General features: G+C 36.4%; 1 protein-coding gene across 1 annotated transcript in view; it reads left to right on the top strand.

Moving 5' to 3' along the window:
• The window catches only part of LOC141833842 (chromatin assembly factor 1 subunit FAS2), a 37731-nt gene extending 12180 nt beyond the window's left edge, over nucleotides 1–25551 (top strand). The window contains exons 8-12 of the mRNA XM_074721345.1: nucleotides 19899–19971; nucleotides 20472–20560; nucleotides 20635–20773; nucleotides 20931–21031; nucleotides 25296–25551. Coding sequence (XP_074577446.1) covers nucleotides 19899–19971; nucleotides 20472–20560; nucleotides 20635–20773; nucleotides 20931–21031; nucleotides 25296–25501 — 608 coding nt within the window. The 3' untranslated portion in view covers nucleotides 25502–25551. The remainder of the gene's footprint in view (nucleotides 1–19898; nucleotides 19972–20471; nucleotides 20561–20634; nucleotides 20774–20930; nucleotides 21032–25295) is intronic.
• The last annotated feature ends 502 nt before the right edge of the window (nucleotides 25552–26053 follow it).

The following is a 26053-nucleotide window of genomic DNA, read 5'->3' as shown; positions in this document are numbered from 1 at the left end:
ACCAAGTTCGATCCTACGACTTGGATAAATCAATAGAGTTCGGAAGAGAATAATCAAGTCAATCCTAAGACCACGGGGCGACTTGTAAGTGTTTGGGTGAGTGAATCAATCCCAAGACTGAGGGGTAGCTCGCTACTGTTTGGGATAAAGTAAAATGCTCGATTCACGACCAGGGTTCGGGAGAGAATAACTTGATCCTTAACCAAAGGTAGAGAGAAAATAACTCGATCCTCGACTAGGGATGAGAGAGAATATCTCGAGGGGGGGGGGGGGGGGGGGGGACGAGGAGAAGCTTGATCCATGGTCGGGAGAGAATAACTAATCTAGGGTCAGGCCGGGAGAGAAGCACGATCCTCGACCAAGGGCTGGGAGAGGCGGATCAGGAGAGAAGCTCGATGCTTGGCTAGGGGCCACGAGAGAATAGTTTAATTCTCGGCCAGGGGTTGGGAGAGAATAACTCGATCCTCCGGCAGGAGTCAGGAGAGGCTGAGAGAGAATAGCTTAATCCTCGGCCAGAGACCAGGAGAAATAGCTTGATCCTCGGCTAGAGGCTGGGAGAAAATAACTGGATCCTCGGTTGAGCAAGGAGAGAAACTCAATCCGCAGCTAGAGGCTAAGAGAGAATAGTTCAATTCTCGACCAAGAGAAGAGAGAGAATATCTCGATCTTGGGAAAGGGGCCTAGAGAGAATAACTCGATTCTCGATAGGGCTTAGACAGAAGCTCGATTTGTGGTTGGGCTGGGAGAGAATAGCTAATCCTCGGCTAGGAGTCGGGAGAGAATAGTTTGATTCTTGGTGAGGTTGGGAGAGAGTAGCTCGGTCCTTGGCTAGGCTAGGAGAGAAGCTTGATCCATGGCCAAGGGCCGGGAAAGAATAGCTCGATTCTCGATAAGACAGAATAGCTCGATCCTCGGGCTAGGCCGAGAGAGAATAAGAAGACCATCTCAATCCCTTGGTTCGAAATACCAATGAAGCTGAGGAGGGGATAATATAGAAAATCACCTCGATCATTCGGCTCGAAAGATTAGTGAAGCTGGGGAGAGGATAATAAAGAAGACCACCTCGATCCTTCGGCTCGAAATCCCTTGAGTCAGAAGACCAACAAAGCCAGAGAGAGGTTAATAGAGAAGACCACCTCAATCCTTTGGCTCGAAGACCAACGAAGTCGGAGAGATGATAATATGGAAAACTACCTTGATTTTTAGGCTCGAAAGACTAGTGAAGTCGGGGAGAGGATAATATATAAGACTATCTCGATCCTTCTGCTCGGAAGACCAACGAAGGTAGGGAGATGATAATATAGAAGGCCACCTCGATCCTCAGCTTGGAAGACCAACGAAGTCGAGGAGAGGATAATAGAGAATAATTCGATCCCTTGGTTCAGAAGACTAGCGAAATTGGGGAGAGGATTATAGGGAAACTCGATCCCTCGACTCAGAAGACCAGCGAAACTAGGGAGATGATAATAGGGAATCACTCGATCCTTCGACTCAGAAGTGTAGGACCAGTAGGCGTGCTAGAGGGGGGAGGGTGAATAGCGCGTTCTTTCGTTCAGTTAACTTTACAAAAACTAGCAGCGAAATTAGTAATAACAAGCAGAGGACTCGCAGATTTACTTGATTCCTAACCCTCCAAGGTTAGTACGCCCAAGGCTTATGCATGGGATGACACCCTCGCACTAATGGTCTTCTTTCCGGATCTTTGTTCGGAGACGGAGAAACCCGTCTTATAGTCCAAAGTAATAATAGAAAGAATAACTGATAAAACAATAATAATTAGACCAAACTTTTGTGTAGGCTGTTCTGGAAGTCTTGAGCGCATTGCAGCTTTCCTAAAGCTTCCCCAGTCGTACGAGCAGGATCTGTTTGCATTCACTAGCACCGCAGAATGAAAAATGTGGAGAATTAGATGCCCCCCTTGTGGTGCACGTTCAGACCCTTATATACTCTTCCGAGCGTCTGGATTCTTATCCGGACGTTTGGATCCGATCCAATCTCTTCGATCTTTATCGGGGTCGATTCTTCTTGATTTGGGCGCTTGGACCATCCAGGGGCGCCTGGACCATCCGGGCGTCTGGAGTAACATCGTGGCACTCGGATCCAGTAAACTCGGGTTTGACCTGAGTTGATCCTGAGCTTGGTTCAGCTGCTTCGGTTTGTTCCTCTTATGCTTCTTCTTCGTCTTGCTTCCAGCTCCTGGTTCCTACAAGATAAACATACAAACACGCAAGTAACCTAAACCTACCTGTAGCTTGTCTGATCTACTAGGTTTACCTAAGTCTTACCCTATAGGTCTAACCTACTAGGCTTACACGTGCCTAACTTCCTGTTAGGACCAGTTACTTCCATAGGTAGACTTCTCACCTGTCAAACATCTGCTCAGCTTTGACCTGTTTGGATTTTTCCTTCCTAACCTCCAGTTAGGACTTCCTTGCCTAGCTTCACTCTCCAGGACTTTCTGCCCAACCTCCAATTAAGACTTCCTACCTATCTTTACGCATCAGGTCTTCCTTACCCAGTATTCCAAACTAGGTCTTCCTTGTCCAATCCTCTAGATCAGGACTTCTTTTGCCTAGCGGCAACTATGACTTTCCCTGCCTAGCCTCAACTAGAACTTTTCCTTGCCCGATCTAACCGATTAGGACTTCTTGTCCGGTCTAACTGACTAGGACTTCTCGCTAGTCTTCTGGTTAAACTGACCTAACTAGACTTCACTAATATTTAAATATTAGGTCCTGTTTGGATTAACCCTTGATCAAACTACTCAGACCTAGGTGTATTGTCAAACATTAAACTCTGAGGAATGACTAGTGCTCTTTGCACTAACAATCTCTCCCTTTTTGATTTTTGACAAATTCTTAAGTTTAAAATCAGGTCAGGATTTAATAATCTAGGAGAAATCTAGATATTTTTTAACTTAAATTCCTTCTCCTCCCTTTTCATATATCAAAAACATTTTATATTGCACTAACAATTATGTTATATTCTATGATCACAACTTAGTTTTGACAATTTTTTGAAAGACCATAGGAGATTTCAAAATAATTTTATAAAATAATTTTTCAAAAGAGTTCTCAAAATAAATTTTAAAATTATCTTTCGAAAGAATTTTGCAAAGACTTTCAATAGTATTTTTCAAAAATATTTTCAAAAATAATTTTGAAAGTGTTGTAAAATGGATGAATTTTTGAAAACTATTTATTAGTCTATTATATTAGAATCTCCTGAACCTGACACGTCCTTAGGACTATTTGTTAATCACAATGCAACCTCCCTATGTGTTTAAGGATTTGACCCAAATTAAAAGAATAATTCTAAAATGATTTTAAAACATGATTTTGAAATAGTTTTCAAAGATTTTTCAAATATTTATAAAAATAATTTTTGAAATAATTTTGCATCATTGATTTGGACCTCCCCTCAATTTGACATTTCCTTAGGGCTCCTTAATCTAAGTCACCAGAACAAATAACTTATGATTTTCAAAAATAATTTTTCAGAATATAAATTTTAATTGAACTTTCAAGTTGGACTTCTCTCTTTCCCTGACACTTCCTTAGGACTTTTTGTTTACCACAAGACAATCTCCCTATGTGTCTTAGAGGTTGTTCCAAGTCAAAAAAATTAAATTTAAAAAAGTATTTTGCAAAACATGAGTTTTCAAAAGAGATATTTTCAAAAAGTTAGATTTTTTTTTGAAATTAAATTTTAAGGTCTTTTAAAGGTAAGATCTTTTAAGAAGTACTTCCCCCACAACTAGACACTCTCTTAAGACATCCTTGTTAAACACAAGAATTTTCTGCCTATATGACTTAGGGTTCTAGACCTAGTATTGACCTAAAAGTTTTGTGTCTAAGTGTTGGTCAATCAATTTTCAAAGATATATAGAGTTTTAAAAACTTTAGCATATAATTACACACAACAAACATGAATTTAGATTTTTTAGAAAATAGTTTAATAATTTTTAAAAATATTTTTTAAAACTTTGTGATTTAATAGTCCTTGACATCTCACTCATTATAAGTGTCTTAGTATATAACATAAAATGGTTGTCTGATAGGTTTCATGAGATGTTTTGTCAATTTTATTTTTGTTAAATTAAGTTGAGTTCTAATAAGTGTTTGATCTTATGTTAGATTTAGATTTAACTGTCAGTTGGTTGAGTCCATATTTATAAATTTGGCTTATAGATTGTGGTAAGGCAGGGACCTTCTTAGTTACTGGAACCACGACTATTTTCTTAGATAAAACTTTTTTAAGAAATTATGATTTTAATCAATTTCTTGAAAAATCCTAATCTAACTAGTCTAGGATGTGGTGAGATAATTTTAGTTAGGTCGACTTAGCTAAGCAGATCAAGCAAAATATTCCTTACTCCACTTGACTATCTAGACTAAGCTTCCTTGACGTACTATTATCTCGCTCCACCTTGGCACTATATTGGACAAGTGTCAACTAATCATTTGTTCTTAACTAATCATTCTACATTAAGCACATATTAAACATGATGACATGACATTTATTTGTATAATAAATAAGCATATACATGTACATGATAAGTATGTATGATTCAATCAAGCCAAATAATTTTTAATCAACTCAATTTGACACATTTTGAATTTATTTCATTAGGTAATATTTTAAGTCAGTTTTATAATTATAAGTATTTTATTATAATTAGATTCATGACTTTTAATTTCTTTTTGTTTGAATTATTAAGTTGTGGATTTAATTTTTGGTTTGAATAAGTTATGTTTGAATTTGTTATTTCATAAAAGAATTCTTAATCAAATATTACAAGAGGTAAGCTCTATTTATTTGTAAAGTTAGGGCATATTCTAAGAAACAAATAGGACTCTATTCCAGGAAATAAATCAGGATTCTATTTTAAGGACTAATTTGCATTTTAAGTAAAATACAAATTATGATACCAAATCACCCTTAGCTATATTTACAATATTCTAATACTTCCCTTCATGTTGGAGAATATAAATCATATACAACCAGCTTGTTATATATGTAGTTAATTCGGGGACCTCTCAGTGACTTAGTGAATATATCTGCTAGTTGATCATATGAGTTAACAAAACTAGTAGATATTTCTTCAGATATAACTTTCTCTCTGACAAAGTGACAGTCGACTTGAATATGCTTTGTCCTCTTATGAAAAACTGGATTCGAGGCGATATGCATGACGGTTTGGTTGTTACATATAAATGACATTTATGTAACATCTCCAAATCTTAACTCCTGAAGTAACTGTTTGAGCCATATAAACTCTTGACTGGCTATGACCACAGCTCCATACTCTGCCTCTGCACTAGATCTTACCACAATATTTTGCTTTTTGCTTTTCCAAGAACAAGGTTTTCTTTGATAAATATACAAAATCCAGAAGTAGATTTCCTATCAGTAGGAGATCTTGCCCAATCTGCATCACAATACCCTACGACTCGAGTATGTTCTTTGTCTCCACACAAAAGACCCTTTCCTGGAGCGCCTCTGATATATCAGATAATGCGAGTCACAACATCCTAATGTTCCTTATATGGAGAGTTGAGAAACTGACTTACTACACTTATTGCAAATGAGATATTCGGACGAGTAACAGTAAGGTAGTTTAGTCTCCCTACTAATCTCCTGTATCATTCAGGATCTGGAAGAGACTCCCCCTGATTTAGCATGAGCTTAACATTAGGATCCATGGGGTTGTCAACTGCCTTTGAGTTTAACATTCCTATTTCTTCCAGAATATCCATTGCATATTTCCTTTAGGATATGATGATCCCATTTTTGAACTGCGCTACTTCTATCCTTAAGAAATATTTGAGTTTGCCGAGATCCTTTATCTGGAAATATTTGAAAAGATGTTTCACCTGTGAAATCTTGAGATGACAATATCATCAACATAAACCACTAAGTAGATGCAACCAGTAGATGAATGACGATAAAAGATAAAATGGTCAGTCTCGTTCTGAGTCATGTGAAACTTTTGAATTACAGTACTAAATCCACCGAACCATGCTCTGGTGACTACTTGAGGCCATATAAAGATTTCCGTAGGCGACATACAAGACCAGAAGACTTCTCCTGAGCAACAAAACACGGAGATTGCTCCATATAGACTTCCTCGAGCAGGTCACCATGTAAGAAAGTATTTTTGATGTCCAACTGATAAAGATGTCAATGTCGAATCGCAACAATGGACAGGAATGGACACATAAAGGACATCTTGGCAACAGGAGAAAAAGTGTCTCTATAATCCAATTCGAAGATCTGAGTATAGCCTTAGCAACGAGGCGAGCCTTAAGCCAGTCAACCTTTTCGTCTGGATCAACTTTCATCATATATACCCATCGACAACCAACAATTGACTTCCCTCGTAGTAGAGGAACGAGGTCCCAAGTCTCACTGCTCTGTAAGGCATACATTTCATTGAGCATAGCCTGTTTCTATCTTGGATGGGCAAAGACATCACCTGTAGTCTTCGGAAGAGAAACAGATGACAAGGAGGAAAAACAAGAATAATAGGAAGGAGAAAGACGATGATAATTCAAAAAAACATAATGAGGAGAAGGATTATGAGTAGAACACATATCTTTTCGAAGTGCAATGGGAATATCAATTTCAAGAGATGAGACCGGAGGAAGAGGCGAAGAACTTGACTCCAAAGATGTGTCCATGACAGTGTCAGTGTTGGGTGACGATAATGCAGGATGAGGACGACGCTGATAAACTTGCAATGGAGGACAAGGGGCTGGAGGCGATAGAGACTTCTTCGGAGGATAAAAGATAGTCACTGCACAGACGTAGAAGGAGAAAACTTGGACAGAGATTCATTAAGTTAAAAAAATGAAACCGAATCAAAGAATGTGACATCAACAGTGATGAAGCACCGACGGAGAGTAGGGGAATAACACTTGTATCCTGAGACCGTAGGTACCCAAGAAAAGCACATTTATGAAATCGGGGAAAGAGTTTGTCAATGCTAGGATCAAGAACATGAACAAAATATATAGAACCAAAGACCCTATTTGATAAAGGATGAAGAAATCGATAAGGATAAAGTACATGATAAGGTATTCGACTTTGTAGAGTGAAGGAAGGCATGCGATTGATGAGATAATACTCAGTAAGTATGACGTTACCCTAAAACCGATGAGGAACATAAGAGTGGAGAAGAAGAGTCCAAGAGGTCTCGAGAAGATGACGATTCTTACGTTCTACAACTCCATTCTGTTGGGGGTATGAGGACAAGACGTCCGATGCAACACACCATGAGACGCCAAGAAGGTCCGAAACAGAGTAGATAGATACTCACGTGCATTGTCACTTTACAAGATTCGAAGAGAAATACCAAATTGAGTTTTGATTTCTTGGAAAAAAGATTGAAAAATAGAAAACAATTCCGAACGATCCTTCATCAAATATAACCAAGTACAACGGAAAAAATCATCTATAAAGGTAATAGAATATTGTGACCCCAATGTAGAAGAAATAAGACTCGTACCCCAAATATCAGAATAAACCAAAGCAAAGGGGGACGTAGCCCGACTCATAGTCCGAGGAGAAAAAGAACTACGAACATGCCTCCTAATTGACATGACTCACAAGACAAATACTCTAAGTGAGAAAGACTAGGATGTAATTGTCTCAACTTATCAAGACTAGGATGTCCCAACTGAGTATGAATAAGAAGTGGAGATGCCGCCGTCGAACTAACAAGAGAGGGCTATTGAAGCCGAAATAGGCCATGAGACTCACATCCGAAGCCAATCATCCTCTCCGTAATCCGATCTTGTAAGGAAATAGAAATTTTAGTAAACGAGATGACACAATCAAAAAACCGAGTAAGCTGACTTATTGATAATAAATTAAAGGGAGCTCCGGGAACATAAAGAACATATGAATAAAAAGAGACGGAGAATGATGAATAATACCAACACCCTGAGATTGAGTTTGAGAATCATTTGTTATGGTAGCAAAGAATAAATAATCGGAAGTAGAGAGAGAAGATAAAGGAGATTTATTACCAGTGATATGATCGATAGCCCTAGAATCAAGAACTTAGGGACTCGAAGAGCGAGATATGCCAGTAAAGGAGTTACCAGTGTGTGCAATGACAGCAGGGGAATCAGAAGCCTGTCGATCCTCATACCATCTCAGAAGTCATTATAGGAAGGCGGTGGGGTCGGATCCGATAGCAACTGTGAAGTGAAAGCTGAAGAAGCGATAGAACTTTGGACGATCTGAGCAGCATGAGGAGGTCAACCATGTAGACTCCAACATTTATCAATCGTGTGTTCTGGTCGGTGGCAATGATCACACCAAGGATGTCTTTTGCTATCCTTACGAAGTAGAGATCTGTTGTTGTTTCGAGAGACCAAAGTTGATGAGTCAACAGCAACGGAAGGAGGCAACGTCAAGACTTTGGCAGGGACACGAAGGAGAGTCGCCCAGGTACTGTCTATGGTAGCTTTTGTGGGGTTGCTCAAGATCTGATCACGAACATGAGAATAATCAGTGGACAAACCATATAAAGTCAGAGATATAAAAAATTTCTTCTGATTTTCAAGTTTTGCAACAGGAGTGACTGCAGGTGAAAACAGTTATTGAAGTCACAGAAGGCTAGAGACCGAACCCAGACAAGTTGACATAGAATCCTTAATCTGATGGACACTGAGGATGGTCATGAGATCTTCGCAAACTTGATATAGTCGCCGAGATGTGTTTGCAAAGAGTTGTTGAGTCTGTGTCCAAACAGCTTTGCAGGTCTTGTGAGTGCGGAAGACATCCTTAAGAGATGGATGGATGGTGGCTCGGATAATACAACACAACTGAGCGTCAATCTTTTTCCACAGAGGACGATCAACGACTTGAATATCCTCTTCGGTTTGGGTGAGATGTGTCTCATAACCTGGTCCAATAAGCCAAAGCTCAATGTGAGAGAGTTCTTACCATCCAACAGTTCGGAAGAGAGCGTTGCAGTGATGTGGTTGGTAAAGATTAGGATATCCGGCTTCGGAGTGCCGGAGGTAGCCATGAAGAGAGAAGAGAGCAAAACTCAGTCGACGACGTTAGGAACAGACGCCGGAGGAGAACACGTTGTGGAGAATCGGCACTCGGCGGAAGACGACACTGAGGAGCAATGACAGAAGAGGAATAGTTTTTTTTAGAGAATTAGAGTTTGTCTTTAATTTGGCTTTGATACCATGTTATTTCACAAAAGAATTCTCAATCAAATATTATAAGAGATAAACCCTATTTATATGCAAAGTTAGGGCCTATTCTAAGAAACAAATAGGACTCTATTCTAGGAAATAAATCAAGATTCTATTCTAAGGACTAATTTGTTTAGGATACCAAATCACCCCTAGCTATATTTATAAGATTCTAACAGAATTGTTAATTTATTTTTTTTGAATTTTTTAGTTATTAGTTTGTTTTTGTATTATTAGTTTGGTTACATTTCATAATTAAATGGAACTTAATGATAATTTAAATTCGAGTTTATGAGATTTAAATTTGATTTATTAAAAGTTATAGAATTATTTTCTTGAATTTTGAGATTTAATTTCAAATTTTTTGAATTTAATTTTAAATTTTTAGAATTATTTATTATTTCATAATTAAATGGTACACAATTGTAGTTAATTTTATTATTTAATTTCGGGTTTTTAGTGTTTAAATTTGAATTAGTATTTTTAAACTTTAAAAATTTATTGTAAGACTTTTTAAGATTTAATTTTGAATTTTTTGTGATTAAATTATTAATTTTTGTGTTTTTCTTGATCAATTTTAATTTTTCTCATTATTAGGATTATCTTGATTATTTAATTCTGAATTATTTATCAAAATTAAATTATTTAATTTATCTTGATAATTATCAATTTTATCTTGTTTGATTGAATTATTATTAATTTTTAAATTAATTAAATTTGAATTATCTAATTTATCATTATCTTGATTGAATAAGTTAAATAATTAGTCCAATTTCTTATTTATTAAAATTATATCTTGATTTATTAAAATTTCAAAATTAATTAAATTATTAATGTTAGTTAAATTATTTAAATTAATTACATTTTGAATTTGTCAAATTAGATAATTTTGAATTAGTCAAATTAGATGAGTTTTCATTATTGATAAAAATCTAAGTTTGAATTTTTTAAATTAATTAATTCATTTTTATTTAATAAAATTTTATATTTATTTAACTTTTTTAAATTTATTAATTTTGAATTTTTTATATTTAAATTGGTCAAATTATTTTTTGAATTATAAATTTTTTGAGTTGTTTGAATTATTCAAATTAATTGAATTTTTCAAATTATTTAAAATTTTAAATTATCTAGATTTTCAGCAAAATTAACTCTAGCATGCAAAATTGTAGGGGTATTTTTGTAATTAAACCTACTTACCGGAATTGCATCACCTAATTTCGATTTCTTCTCTGTCGTCTTCCTCTTGGGGCATCGATTCTTCTGGTGTCTGCGTTTCTGGCACTTGAAGCACGTGATGTGTTATTTATTCTTTCGGGCTCTTATATCTGTTGCTCCTTTGTCGTCGGTAGTGTCGTCCAAGTCTTATGAGCAGGACACTGATTTTTATAGTGCCCTCTCTCCCTGCACTTAAAATAAATTATATGTAATTTAAAATGAACTATAAAATTTTTACCTCGCTCCCCTTCCATTTTGCTTTCTTGTTCTCTTGGCAGTTAGTCCAATCAAGAGCGGGCCTACTCTAATACCAATTGTAGGACCGGTGGACGCGCTAGAGGGGGGTGAATAGCACGTTCTTTCGTTCGTTCGACTTTACAAAAACTAGCAGCGGAATTAGTAATAACAAGCAGGGGACTCGCGGATTTACTTGGTTCTTAACTCTTCAGGGTTAGTACGTTCAAGGCCTATGCATGGGAAGACGCCCGTCCACTAATGATCTCCTTTTCAAACCTTTGTTTAGAGGCGGAGAATCGAGTCTTATAGTCCAAAGTAAGAATAGAAAGAATAAAGGACAAGACAATAATAATTAGGACCAAACTCTCGTGTAGACTGTTGTGAAAGTCTTCAACGCAGCGCACCTTTCCTGGAGCTTCCCCGGTCGCACGAGCAAGATCCGGTTGCGTTCATCATCACTGCAGGATGAAGAATGTGGAGAATTAGATGTCCCCCTTGTGATGCACGTTCAGGCCCTTATATAGATTCTTCCGGGCGCTTAGATTCTTATTCGGGCGCCTGGATCCGATCCTATCTCTTCGGTCTTTATCGGACTGATTCTTCTTGATTCGGATGCCTGAACCATCCAGGGGTGCTTGGACCGTCCGGGTGCCTGGAGTAATATCCGCGCGGCTGGATTTAGTCAACTCGGGTTTGACTTGAGTTGGACCCTAGGCTTGGTTTGGTTGTTTCGGTTTGTTCCTCTTATGCTTCTTCTCCATCTTGCTTCCAACTCCTGGTTCCTACAAGATAAGCATACAAATACGCAAGCAATCTAAGCTTACTTATAGTCTGTCTGACCTATTAGGCTTACCTAAGACTTATCCTGTAGGTCTAACCTACTAGGCTTACCCGTGCCTAACTTTCTGTTAGCACTAGTTACTTCCATAGATAGACTTCCCACCTACCAAACATCCGATCAGCCTTGATTTGTTTGGACTTTCCTTTACCTAACATCCAGTTTGGACTTCCTTGCCCAACTTCACTCGCCAGGACTTCTTGCTCAGCCTTCAATCAGGACTTCCTGCCCAGCTTCACTCACCAGGTCTTCCTTGCCCAGTCTTCCAAACCAGGTTTTTTTTATTCAATCCTCTAGATCAGGACTTCTTTTGCCTAGCTGCAACTAAGACTTTCCCTGCCTAGCCTCAACTAGAATTTTTCCTTGTCCGATCTAATCGACTAGGACTTCTTGTTCAGTCCAACTGATTAGGACTTCTCGCTAGTCTTCTGGTCAAACTGACCTGACTAGATTTCACTTACATCCAAACATTAGGTCCTGTTTGGATCAACCTTGGTTAAACTGATCAGACTTAGGTATATTGTCAAACATCAAAACTTTGATGACAGACTAGTGCTCCTTGCACCAACAAGAAGATCAGCAAAACTAGGGAGAGGATAATAGAGAAGACCACCTTGATCCCATGGCTCAGAAGACCAATAAAGCCAGGGAGGTTATCATAGAAGATCGGACTCAATCCCTTGGAGGGAGAGTAATGAGTTGATCCTGTGGAGGGAAAGCAAGAGTTGATCCCATGGGGAGAGCAAATATCCTTTTGATCCCAAGACCAAATGTTTGAGAGAACAAATATCACATCGATCAGGAGACCATGAGTTTGAGAGAGCAAATATCGTATCAATCCCGAGACAAGGGGTCTAGAGGAGATATAAGTACCTAAAAATTTCCAAAAATGATCCAAGAAAATAAACACATAAGTCTAAAATCGTTAAGTGAATAGAAATAATCTTAAAAGATTTGTAAATCAATAATACGGAAGAGTTATAAGGAGTCCCGGTTATCATGGAGATATCAAGGTTCGATCCTGTGAGGGGAGAACAACGAGTTGATCCCACGGAGGGAGAGCAACTGGTCGATTTTAAGACCATGGGGCAGCTCACTGGGTTCTGAGAGAAATATAAGTGTTGTTATAGACTGCAAGGCAATCTGTTATTGATTGTGCGACAAATTAGGTTGGAGTTTAGAGTATCACTCTTCAAGCTTGCAAATGTAATTGTTGCTCCCATCAGCTACTACATGAATAGAATTTTCCGATTCAGGTCAGATGAAAATATAACCAGAATTGCTTAACATGTACGTTAGAACATGCCACTGTTCGATGGGGTCTTCCAAACTTAAGATAAAAACCACCTAGCAGATCTACTTCAAATTGAGAGGATCTGAAGCTCCAGATTATTGTTGTCATACAAGTATCCTGGTGAAATGATTAGAGAGATCTTAGTGTTAAGCTTTATTCAGACAACCACGCCCCTTTCTTTTTTGTTTCTATAAATAAGTTTCCGATTGCATGTCTGTCTTCCCATGATCAAGTTGGAACTGATTCAATATATATCAGTAGTTGATCTCCATGCAAAATATTCGGGTTGGGAAGATAATGCCAACCCTGGCAGAGGTCGTAAATGTATTTGAAAATCTCAAACCAAACAAAGGAGCAGGCCCTGACATTATAGTATCTGCTGCAACTCCAAAGTTGAGGACGGTATCATAACATCCTAAAGGAATTGTCCCTCTCATATCAAACTCCTAAAAAATTGTATTAGTCTGCTGTCAGGTCCAAGAGCTGCAATTTGAGATGTTGATAGGAATGCATAACACCATGAAACTTTGGCTTGGATGAAGCCATGGGCTTTAGAGACGTGTATATTTAGCAACCATGAAGCAGTAATATGAGCATGGTAGTGGTCTACGAAGTCTCTAGAAAATGTAATCGATCAACACAACTAACAATAGGTCCAAATACGAATTGGGCTTCAGCAATTTCCATTTTCTGAAGCTGATATTTTTCATCTTCTGTTAGATCTAGCGCTACTTGCTTGTTCATTCAGATCAGCAAAGCTGTAGCCTTTGGAACACAGTAAGTCTATTAATGACAATTTTGGCACCCTAAACTGAGGGTTAGCGGCTCATGAATGTCTCTTGCAACAAATGATCAGTGTCATCTGCAGCCAAATCACCAACAAAAACTGTATAATCAGCACCATCTCCATGCCTCTCTCCCATTCCACATGTCTGATTCAATCTGAAATTTCAGAATTTAGGCATTGTTTGACCACTATAATTTTGAAGAACTTGTTCCGCAGCCCAATGAGATACAAACTCAATAAAACCATAACCTTCTGACTGCCTAGTTTGCTTGTGATTTAAGTTGAACTGAAACCTCTCCCGTATGAACAGAACACCCGTAGATATAGTTATCGTCCTTCCATTACTGCAAGCATATAAACCAGAGAGCAATATAACACCAGTAGACACAATGCTGGCGCTCAACATTGCCTCAAAAAGCTTCAATGCTTTAGGGCCTTGTCCATGGAGACCATGAACTGTTATAGCATTCCAAGACACAATGCTCTTCTCAAGCATTGCAGCAAACATTCGTCTTACGGACTCTATATCATCAACTCGGCATGGTGGTGAGAGAAGTGGATACAACAAAGTTCACATCAATACCAACTTTAATATTGAAACTATGAATGCATGTTATGAGCAATTCATAACCAAAAGGATAGAAAATTGGAATCAAACCAACCATGGTGCTTGAATTTGGTGTCTCAGCACCTAAAGCCAACAACTACTTGAACAAATAGACAGATGAGGTGACTAAACCGTTGATGGAATGGCCTTGGCAATATGGGCAAGAGATGCAACTCCTAATTTGATGGCCAAGTAATGCACAATGACAGATAAGGTGATTAAAATAGTCAAAACGGAGATGAGGGCGTTTCAGAGAATTGAGGACCTATAAACTGCGACAGATGTCAAGAAAAGGAATATTGTGCTCGAGGCAAAACTTGATGAGGTGAAGTTCGATAGAGTCATCATAGTTGACGGTTGCATCGTTGGTGTGCAGGCGATGGATCTCATCGAGCTCCTTGGCGGCCCTCGGCGTTAGCCTGTTATCATTTTGGAGGAACCACCAAGAATCCTTCAATAGGGGTGATGCTTGCAATGTTGATGACGCGGACAAAAACAATGATCATTGGAGGTTGATAAAGCTAGATGTGGTTTAACATCCCAAAAGAGTATAGCATTGAATGTTAATGCGGTCTATGATGAAAGAGTTTGCACCTTATGATTCTCAAGATGGAGTCATTCTGAGAGTAGCAATAGTTCATATTTCTACAAGGGCCTATAAGGTTGGGCAGGCCATCATTGCAAATCTCCTCAATGAAGATTGCATCATGGAATAAGGAATTTAACAAATCTCTTGAACAGAGGAGGGTGCAACACTTCTTTTAGAAACATGACATTTGTATTATTGAATTGCTGGAAACTAAATTGTCACAAGAAGCTTTACAAAGATACTTACGATATGGTTTCCAATATATAATTTTGAATTCTCTCCTCGGGGGCATATTTATGGTATTATGGGAGTAAATGTGGAACTATTGGACATCAATGAGCAAGGCATTCATGGTGGGGTTAGGAGCTCTATTTCCAATACATACTGTTGATATCAGTTTTGTTTATGGATTTAACTCTATTATCACTTGGCGACTTCTTTGGTGTAAGTTACATTAGTGGAACATGGGAATTAATGAGCCTTGGTTAGTTTTGGGAGATTTCAATGCAATCTTGATAGGGGAAGATAAAATGGGGCCACCACTAACCAATCATGATACTCAAGATTTTGAAGATCTTGTTTCTCAAGCCAACCTGTTGGTAATTGGTGGGTTGTCGGTTCACTTGAACTAATTGCTCGGTTTTTTGCAAGTTAGATGGAGTAATGATAAACAACCAATGGTTGGATGTTGATTTCAAAGGATATGCAAAATTCTTCCCCTTGGATGTCCATCAGATCACTCCTCTTGTGTGGTTTCCATTCTTGTAGATAGGTAGAAGGTGATTAAACCATTCAAATTTTATAACATATGGACGATATATAAGGATTTCTTGCATATTGTAGAGGTTGTTTGAGCAGAGAAACTAGAAGGACAACATAGTATGTCTTCAAACAAAGGTTAATCAGGCTTAAGGCTCAAAGGTAGGTTAAACACATTGGGTGCTTAGCATTATCAATATATTTCAAAAAAAGCTGTACGGGCCAAGCAAGACCTAGAGCTAGACGAGGCTCAAAAGATTGCAATGGAAATTGGTACAATAAAGTAGAATATTGAAGCATTCTATATAAGGGCGGTTAACTGAAGCAGAGCAGATGTTTTATTCGCAGCGAGCCAAATGCACCTACTTGAATAACAATGATCGAAATTCAAAATTCTTCCTTGATTTGGTGAAGTGTGACAACAAAAGGAACACAATTGTAGTAATAACTCTCAAGTCAAGTAAATGCACAATCAACATTCAAGAGGTAGCCACCAAGTTTGGTGAGCATTTTTGGATGTTGCTAGGAACTATAGTTCCAATAGCATAGATAGATCTAGAGTTGCTCAGTTTGGGACCACTAGTGTGAAAAATCACATATGCTGATAAAACCAATTACCTTACAGGAGATCCAACAAGTGTTATTTAACATTGGGGATGAAAAGACACCAAGGTCGGATGTCTATGGGGCTAAGTTTTATAAGCATGCATGGTCTATTATTGGAGCAAATTTCACAACAATAGTTGCATAGTTCTTCTCATCTAGGTAGCTATTGAAGTAATGGAATCTTACTCTTATTGCATTGGTACCAAAATCATCTTATTTTGCAAGAGTAATTGATTATAGACTGATTTCTTGTTGTGTTGTGTTTTACAAAATCATTGCCAAAGTGCTTGTAGGGAGATTAGCTCATCATGATAGAAGACATTCTAGACTTGACACAAGAAGCTTTTGTTTTTGGGTCGACCCATCACTAAGAATGTTCATTTAGCCAAGAATGACATAGGAAGTATGCTTGAAAAAAGATATCTCCACAATGTATTATGAAAGTTGATATGTAGATGGCTTTTGATTTAGTCCATTAGAGTTTTATTTAGGATGCGATGATTGGTCTGGGATTTTTGCAGCGATTCACCTCTTGGATCCTCGAATGTGTGACCATGAACATGTACTCTATTGTGATCAATAGAGGAATGTATGGGTGCTTTGGGCCTCCAACAGGGTGATTCGTTTTTGCTGTATCTCTTTGATCTGTGCTTGGAAATACTTTCGCCTGTACTGCAGAGGGTAACAAGGCCGGATTTTTATTATCATCCTAAATGTGCTGCTATAGGAATCACACATTTGGCATATGTAGATGTTCTACTATTTGCGAGGTGGGAAGTTTGAATGTCTTCAACATTTTAGTAGAAGGGTAGTACTTCATGTGAATCATTTAAAATCAAGCATCTATATGGTTGGACTGGATGAAGTTATCAAGAGTACGATTATTGGAATTTTTGGGTTTCGAAGAAGGGTTGTTTCTTTTTCAATAATTGGGTATACCCATAGCCTTGGAAAAATTGCGAGCATCAAATTATGGAGTTCTAATAGATGCAATAATTGCCAAAAATAAATTCTTGACCAAGACAGGCGCTATCGTATGCAAGGAAAATGGAGTTAACCAGAGCAATACTCCAAGACGTGGAATGTTTTTGGCTATTCATTTTGCTAATCCCATATGACATCATATATAAGATATATTTATTATGTTGGTCATTTGTTTGGACATCAAAGCACCCACTTATATCTTGGGCCGATATATGCTTGCTAAAGGATGAGGGGATATGGCTTAAGAAATCTATTGGTATGGAACAAAGCCCTTCTTTCTTGGGTCTTATGAAGTAGCCAAGAAAAATAAGACACCTTATGAATCAAATGGATTCATTACATATGTGGGCCAAGTAGCCGTATGGACATGGACAACAAAGCATGAGGACTCCCCATTAATCAAAAAGCTACTACCAATATGGGATGAAATACTTGAACGCTTTGGGTGGTTGTACAAGTAGTGACAAGCCTTCGCGGTTGGTTTACGCAAACAAGCAAGGGTGTCTCTAGACATATGGCTTCTTTTGGATGTAGGGAAATAAGAAGGCTTGGACTAACATTGTGTGGAAGTCGTATATTCAGTCATGATTTGAAATGCTGAGCCATGCCGCTCGAAATTGGTGGTATTTACGGTTCCAACACGGGACTGTCATTGGTACCCTACTGGCATTGTGACCGTGAGGCCGCCGCGAGGTCACGGAGGGTGTTGTGACCTTGCGATGGCCCTCTGCGAGGTGCCGTGAGTGCCAAGACTCGACGACGATTTTTTTTTATTTTTAAATAGGTATTTTTATTATAGATAAACTATTAATTATATATAATAGTTATAAATATAATATATTATTAATAATAGTTATAAAATATTAAGAATTATTTTAAATAATTTTAAAAATTAATAAAACATTTTATAAAATAATTTAAATTTTTTAATATGTATTGAAAATTGAATGTGAATTTAAAATAATCTAAAATATCCCAAAATATAATTCTTAAATATTTTAAATAAATTTTAAGAAATTAAAGATTTACAAATACATTAAAAAAATAATTTAAGACTTTTAAATAATTTAATCATTGTCTTTGAGCCTCTCAAATAATTTTATAATTTTAGATTTTGTTTTGAATTTTAAAAATTAATTATTTTTAAAAATAATTTTTATAAAAATTTAATAGGCATTATCTTATGAGAAAATATTGAAATATGAACTTAATACCTCAAAATATAATATTAATAGTTAGCATATTCAATAATCAAATATTAATATATACTTATATTTAAAAATTAAAAAAGTATCGAAACTATGTCGGCACGGCGCGATACGATATTGAAACTGTATCTTTCCAGTTTGGGATGCACAGGTCAAAATTTTAAACTATGTATCTAGTTAAGGCATGCTTTCACAGTTTTGCTTTTGGCGCATGGGAGACTTTTGACATGAGACTGCCAGGTGTACAAGAAAAAAATTGTGTACTTTTGACATGTGCCATTTCTTGTGTATAGTTCATCTTATATGGACGCAATAGGAGATGGGCACATATTGGCGGATGATATTAGTTTTCAAGTAGCAATATAGGGGCTCATAGATTTTGATCAAGGCACGACACTCGGCCATATCTTGTATAGTTCATCTTATATGGATGGCTAGAAATAGATGTGTTTTTGATAATAAACCCATAGATATTGACCGGATGTTCATAAAGATGCAAAGTAATGTCAGATTCTTGAGCACTTAGCCAATCTTGATTCCTGGTCAAAAATTGACTAAGTGTTTAAGGGATAGGATGTATATTTCATGTTCTTATAATCAGTTATTTATAATAAAAAAAATAAAAAACAGAGATTGACAGAGCAAGCATGCATTAGCATTCAAGGTGTGTGTGGATTAGAGTTCATAGTCGTTCTCTTTATGATTACGGTGGGCTTCAACATGGATCCTAAAGTTCATTATCCTAACATCAGCATGAATCTCTTATCCACCATTGACTCTGATGGTGGAAAGAGAAATCAAATAAACAACTTGATGAGCTTTAAATCTCTAAACAACAACAAAAGGACATCTATCAATGATCTATTTGTAGAATTGTTATAAGTTAATTTGGTAATGATCAGAACTGATTCTTAAATTTCATCAACATTTCATCCACTTGAAATCTAAGAAAGATTCCTAAACTATAACCAATAACTTTGGTATGACCATCAATTTGTAAATGAAAAGTTGATGAGAATTTAAGTTGGGTGCCAAACAACTTCCATAAGTTTTTCAATTGTAAATTCACCATTTCTTGGCTCAAGGCAGCTCTCATATTCCCAAGGGTCATTGTGAATGAGTATTGGCATACAACAATTTGTTGGATGAGCATGTGGCTCAGCACTTTAGGCTGGTTTCGACATATTAGAGCTATGATGCTTCCTGACCTGTGATTTAGTGTTGTCTGCCTGAGGTGGCGTGGACTAATATTTCAATCTATGGTCACATCTTACAAATCTGTGTACCTGTACTTGACATAACCTACTTATACATTTGCATCATGTCTCCTATGAGGGAAGGAAATACGGATGGAAATAAGGTGCCAAAAGATTTTATAAGTGAACCTTGTTTATAGCCATTACTAGAGTGTCTAAGTTCATTTTTGTGAATTTCACTGCTATTTGCATATTTTCCTGCACTTGTAACTAAATTGGTCATGGAAATTGAAATACTGAAAAAGAGGATGGCTCTAAGTTTTCTCACTCTGCTCCTTTTTGGCAATTTTTTAGGTACATACAAGTATTCATGTTCGTTTGGAACTATCAATACTGCTTATGTTCTCTCAAGGAGAGATCTGTCTAGGTATGTTTATTTTTTTTCTTTATTCCTCAAGGAGGGTATGCTCTCTCTTCTCATGTTCATCTTTCTAGGGATCTTTTTAGGTACATACAAGTATTCATTTTTTTAGTTTCTTTATTTTTAGGTACTCTGCTTTTGTTTTTGTTTTTGATATATATGGAGGGTGCCCATGTCTCTGCATGTTTATGCTCATGTTTGTGTGTGTGGGGTTGAGATTGATGTCAGTCTGACTCTTTAGTAATGGATACCACATGTAGGAACTGTATCTGTACTAATATAACTGATACTCCAAGTCAAGACAAAACAGTCAGTCATATGATAACTTCAGTACATGAATATCTAAATAGTGAAGACCTTGCTGGCATGCAGTATTTTTGGGTAGTCTGTATTAGTTAAATATGACAATTCTAATTCCCCTATAGTTTAGATGGCCTTCAGCTGGCATCTACCGTTAATATACTATATCTTAGTTTTATAATTTGATGACTGCACTCGATTCACAGACCAGCCATACAACTCTCACGGGCCAGCAAACCAATAGTTGTTGCCAGATTCTGTCCTGTTCTTTTTGCTCTTCGAGGTTATAACTCAGGTAAGTCTTTTCTTTTCCAACAATGAAGTTCAGATGAAGCTATATTGGAGCTAAATATTTTTTGCTACCTGCAGCTGGTTTCTTTAAACTACCATATAGAGTCATTTTTGGACTGGCAACCTTGGACTCTTTGTACATCTATGACACTGAAAGCATGCCACCCATAGCCATCTTTGCGGGACTACATTATGCAGCCATCACGGATATTGCATGGTCTGTTTTAGTGAATTATGATTTGTGGTTGGCAATTTTTTAGGCAGAGGAATCCTAAGATTATCCTTCATGGTCGATAACTATATTTTCAAGAGCCTTTAGCAATAGGAGCTATGGTTTTTTTGTTTCTTATCAAACTCTCTTTTTTTTTTGTAAGGTCTTCTGATGCTAAGTATGTGTCACTGTCCTCAAGGGATGGATATTGCACCATTATAGAATTTGAGAAAGGTGAACTTGGAGAACCCTTGGCTGCCTCAGGTACATTGATTAAATCAATTTTTTATGCTTTATTGTTTATCCCTTTCATACTAAATTCACTTAACTAAGATCTACTTTTTCTCTGCTCTTCTGTGTTACAAGTTCATGTAGTTCAAATGCTCATATCTTAGGATTGGTAATTTCATCATGTTCTCAGAAGCCATCTCAACTTTTTCTGTTGAATTCTATCACTGTTTGAATATGTACATGATTGCTTTCTCTTGAATATGTAAAAATCTGGCAAATATAGACCACATGATGTGATTATTGATTATTTACCTTTCCGTCTTAGGCAATGATAACCGCTTATTGTTTAGATGTATTTGCATAAAGTGTATCATAAAGGCATGCTTTCTGTCATGAAGTACTTTTAAATTTAACAATGTTTGTGGATATCAGAGAGAAAAAAGAAACTAAATGAGGAGAAAAAAGGAGGAAGTGATAGGAAGAACAGGAATTTCTGAGCCAATACCTCCATTGGACTGTACTGGTTTCAACTGTTGGATGCTCTATGATAATCATGGTTTCAGGAGTTCTTGAGTTATTGCAAGAGAATATTTTTTTTGTCATAGAAGTCATGTAAAATAACATAGATAATTTAGGCTCTTATGCTTTGTTTACATGGCCTAACATCTAATGTTTGTGCAATAGTTCATGAAGTTTCCCTGCGATATTGTTATAAATGGTAAAAAATTTTGGTCATAGTCCCTAGGTCTGGCAGCGTGGTCCAACCATGGTCTCATTCTTGGATCACTCTCTATTGGTCTGTATGGCTCTAATTGAGTGAATAGATTTGTACAATCTTTTTATGGTACCAGTTAGCATGTCACCTTGTATTGAACAACTGATTAAAATAAAAGGCTAATTACTTTGTTTCTGAAGTTCTAAGACTATTAAGACCTTCCTAAATCATATCTAATTATGTAAAACTAAAAGAATGGCGAGTGAAAGAAGGCTGAGAACTATGAGATATTGAAACAATGGTTAGTTTTTGTTAACGATAATTCAATCACAGTAGCAGTTATCTTCCCCTTTAACTAAAAAACTTACCTCTCTGCAGACATCTTGGGGTTGGGTTAAGAGTTTATGTGCAAATCATGTTAGTGTGAGCTCAACCTGATAGTAACAGAAATTAAACTATTTACTCTGATAGTTAGGTCCAAAATGATTTAACAGATTTGGGCAACAGTGCCAGCTGGAACAGATGACACTGCAACTACTTGGGAAGTGTACCAAGTCATCAATCAGAAAAAATAAGCACAGTTTCTGACTTGAAGAGCCAAGCTTATGTTGTGCCCGCTAACAATGTTTATCTTGTTTCGGGTGTTTCAAGGGACTTGTATACCAAGTCATCAATTGGAACTACTAATTAATGTGGTAATCTGCATTTATCACATTATTTCTTGTGTACCCTATTTCATTCAATTTTGACCTAGATTAGGTAACAAGGCAAATGGAATCAAATCAGAGGATGTTTGAGTTGTTTTAGAATGTTACCTGACCATACGCTAATGCAGGTATACCCTTTGGATAATTTAGCTTTTGGTCTGATATCAAAATCTTGAATTCATTCCACCTGGTCAGTGATAGAGTATTACAACCTAGAACTGATTATGCTCCTTTTGTTCCCGTTATTTAAAGCTAATATATAGTGTCATATGGACTTCAACTTTAGCATTTTGTCACTCTCTTGTCCTAGATAACGTTGCAGTGAAGTATTACTATGAACCAATCATGACCTTCCCATCTAGATTATTTGTTAGGAATTAAGTATTCCTCTTAAACTATGGAATGTGTGGGAAAACATGATTTTGATATGTATAGTAGGTTGAAAATATTTCATAAATCATGTGATCATAACTCCGTAAATTATGGGATATAATAGTGTAGCTAGTTTCATAAAAGTTTGGTTAGTATTTATTTTTCGAAAAAAAGCTTGTTAGAGTTTTTATAGCTTAATTAGGAGTTTTATTAGAAAAATTTGTTATTATCAAGAATAAGTTTGTGTTGTCAATTTATAAAAGAGGTTGGGATCCCATATGTTAGATAACTTATGAGCGAATGTAATTTTTAGTTTTTGTCATGGTATTAGAGCTGAAACTCGGTGAGGTAATTCAGTCTCCATACTAGTTATCCTTTTGTTAACCATCATTCTCCAACTTCAGCACCACCATCATCCATGAATCATTCACACTTCGTTACCCTGGTTTGGTTATTTTTGACCATCACTCTTTATTAATATTTCCTTCTCTCCTTATTCTTTCCTCATAAATAAGAAGTTAATTTTTTTTTCTTTTGTGTTCTATCTTATTCGTAATTCATCCTCTATATATCTTCTTTTACTCTTAATCTTATTTTTGTTTACCCTAGTACTTCTACTCTTGTATTTTTGCATGTATCTTTTTAGTATCATTCCCATGTCTTATTTGTTCTCTCTCTCTTTCCTACCACTTTTGTTCTACATCTTTATCGGTCTTCTAAACATTTTCTTGTTCTCTTTTGTCTTATCTTTTGTCCTCTTATTCTTATTTTCGTCCCTTGTGCTTTTTCTCTTATACTTTTTCATCACATTTATAGTTAACTTCTTTTATTTTTTTTCTTTTCTTTATGCTCCTTTATTTACTTTATCTTGGTCTTATTAAGATTTATATTTTTATTATTGTTCTTTAACTTATTCTTTGTTTTTGATTTTCTTATCATTGGTGTTTGTAAAATAATATGAAATCTTATTTTATTACAAGAGATAAGCCCCTATTTATACATGAATACAGGGACCTATTCTAGGAGAATTATTCTATAATATTTATCCCTAATAGAATATTTATCCTTAAATATTCTAACACTCCCTCTCAAGCTGGAGAATATAAGTCATATGTACCCAACTTGTTACATATGTAGTCAATTCGAGGACCTCTCAGTGATTTGGTGAATATATCTGCTAGTTGATCCTGTGAGTTAACAAAACTAGTAGATATTTCACCAGATATGACTTTTTCTCTGACAAAGTGACAGTCAATTTTAATATACTTTGTCCTCTCATGAAAAACAGGATTCGAGACGATATGCATGGCGGCTTGATTGTTACATATAAGTGACATTTGTGTAACCTCTCCAAATCTTAGCTCTTAAAGTAATTGTTTGAGCCATATAAGTTCTTGACTGGCTATGGTCATAGCTCGATATTCTGCCTCTGCACTGGATCTTGCCACAACATTCTGCTTTTTGCTTTTCCAAGAAATAAGATTATCTCCGACAAATATACAAAAATCAGAAGTAGATTTTCTATCAATAGGAGATCCTGCCCAATCTGCATCAGAATAGTCTAGTGCAGAGGTAGAATTCTTAGCAATGACTCAAATTGTGTGAACTACTTTGGTTAAAAATCATCTTTGAAGATCAAGTAGGAATGAGACTTTATTGTGATAATGAGTGTGCGGTTAGCATAATTTACAATCCAGTACAACATTGAAATTGACAAACACTTCATCAAAGAGAAATTAAAGAGCAAGCTGATTTTCATCTCTTACGTAAATACATATGGACAATTTGTAGATATAGTTACCAAAGAGTTAAAGTAGTTCAGTGTTTAAAAGTATTATATCCATATTGGGAATGATAGACGCCTATTAACCAGCTTGAGGGGAATATGGGAAAATATGATTTTGGTAACCATGTATATCTCTAAAAAATAGGCTAGAAATATTCCATGAATCATAGGATTATGTTTTACTTTTACAAAGGTGGTTTATTATTTTTAGAAAAGTATGTTAGAATTTTTATTGGGATAATCAGGAGTTTTATAAGAAAAAGTGTGGTATTGTATGAAGAATAAGATGTGTTGTCAATCTATAGAAAGGGGTTAACATCCTATGGTATTGAATAAGGTTTGAGTTATACAATTTTCAATTTTTGTCAGAATGGAATGACTAGGGGTTATTCCACCTCACCTCAATTTGTCAATCCAAGTATTGGAATGAATTTATAAAAGGAATGAATCATTTTTATTCCATTTCCTTCCGCCCTACCAAATGCCCCATATGGACTTAGGTATGGTCTTCTTCTTGTACTTTACTGTTTACAATTCGCATGCAAGTTTCTGCCATTTTGTTATTAGTTATGGGTAGTCAAATACCTCAGATTCGGTTGTTTATTTTGAAAACTTTGATGTGTTTTACAACAGTACAGTTAGGCTGTCGTCATGATTCATGGTTATTGTATCGGAACTCCCTGTTATTTTTGGTAAATTGTCATCATTATTTTGCAGAAAAAGCACAAGGCAAGGCTGATGCATCCAATATTGATGCTGAAGTGGTATGCAATTTGGAAGTCGATAAGATGATCAAAGCTATTCCAGTTAACAATGAATCAGTTGCCAAAAGTGACGAGGAAAGGCTGCAACCAACTGCCGCCAAAAATGCTGACCCAAATAAGTCTGCCAAGAAGCGTATTACTCCTATTGCTATTAATTAGAGAACAAAAATATTGGACCAGCATGTGTGCTTCAATTTAATTTAATTTAATTCTGCTTCTCGTTACTTGTTTTTTTTAATTGTTATTCTCTCCATTGATCTTGAACGAAGATGAAAACTAATGGAAAAACTGAATTCCCATAAAAATGACATTTACAATAGCAATAGCAATAGCAAGCAGTTGTATGAAAAAAAAAAACAAAAACAGCATAACCTATTGCGGAATTTCCGTTGGAATATATGTGTTATATCGTTCCTTTAATGCCATGTATAAATTTCATAGCTTACAATAAAAAGCTAAGGTTGAATTCGTTTCATGGGCTAAGCTTAACTGATACGGCGGTTTACATTGCATAAATAAAATATTCACATTATTATAGGATATGCAAAGGGAGTGCTTTGTCTCTGTCACATGCTTTATTTATTTATCTATTTATTTTAATTTGTACGACAAGTCAACTCTTTTATTATATGATTTCTAACCCATGCATGAGAGGACGTTTGGGAATCCATGGGGGTTGGTGATGAAGAGATTTGGGTGCTTCCGCCGTCA

This window comes from Curcuma longa, chromosome 1 (assembly GCF_044706935.1).
Source record: "Curcuma longa cultivar G26 ecotype Majalengka, Jawa Barat chromosome 1, ITB_CL_G26_1.1, whole genome shotgun sequence".
Lineage (NCBI taxonomy): Eukaryota > Viridiplantae > Streptophyta > Magnoliopsida > Zingiberales > Zingiberaceae > Curcuma > Curcuma longa.
This window is presented reverse-complemented; position numbering and strand designations above follow the sequence as displayed.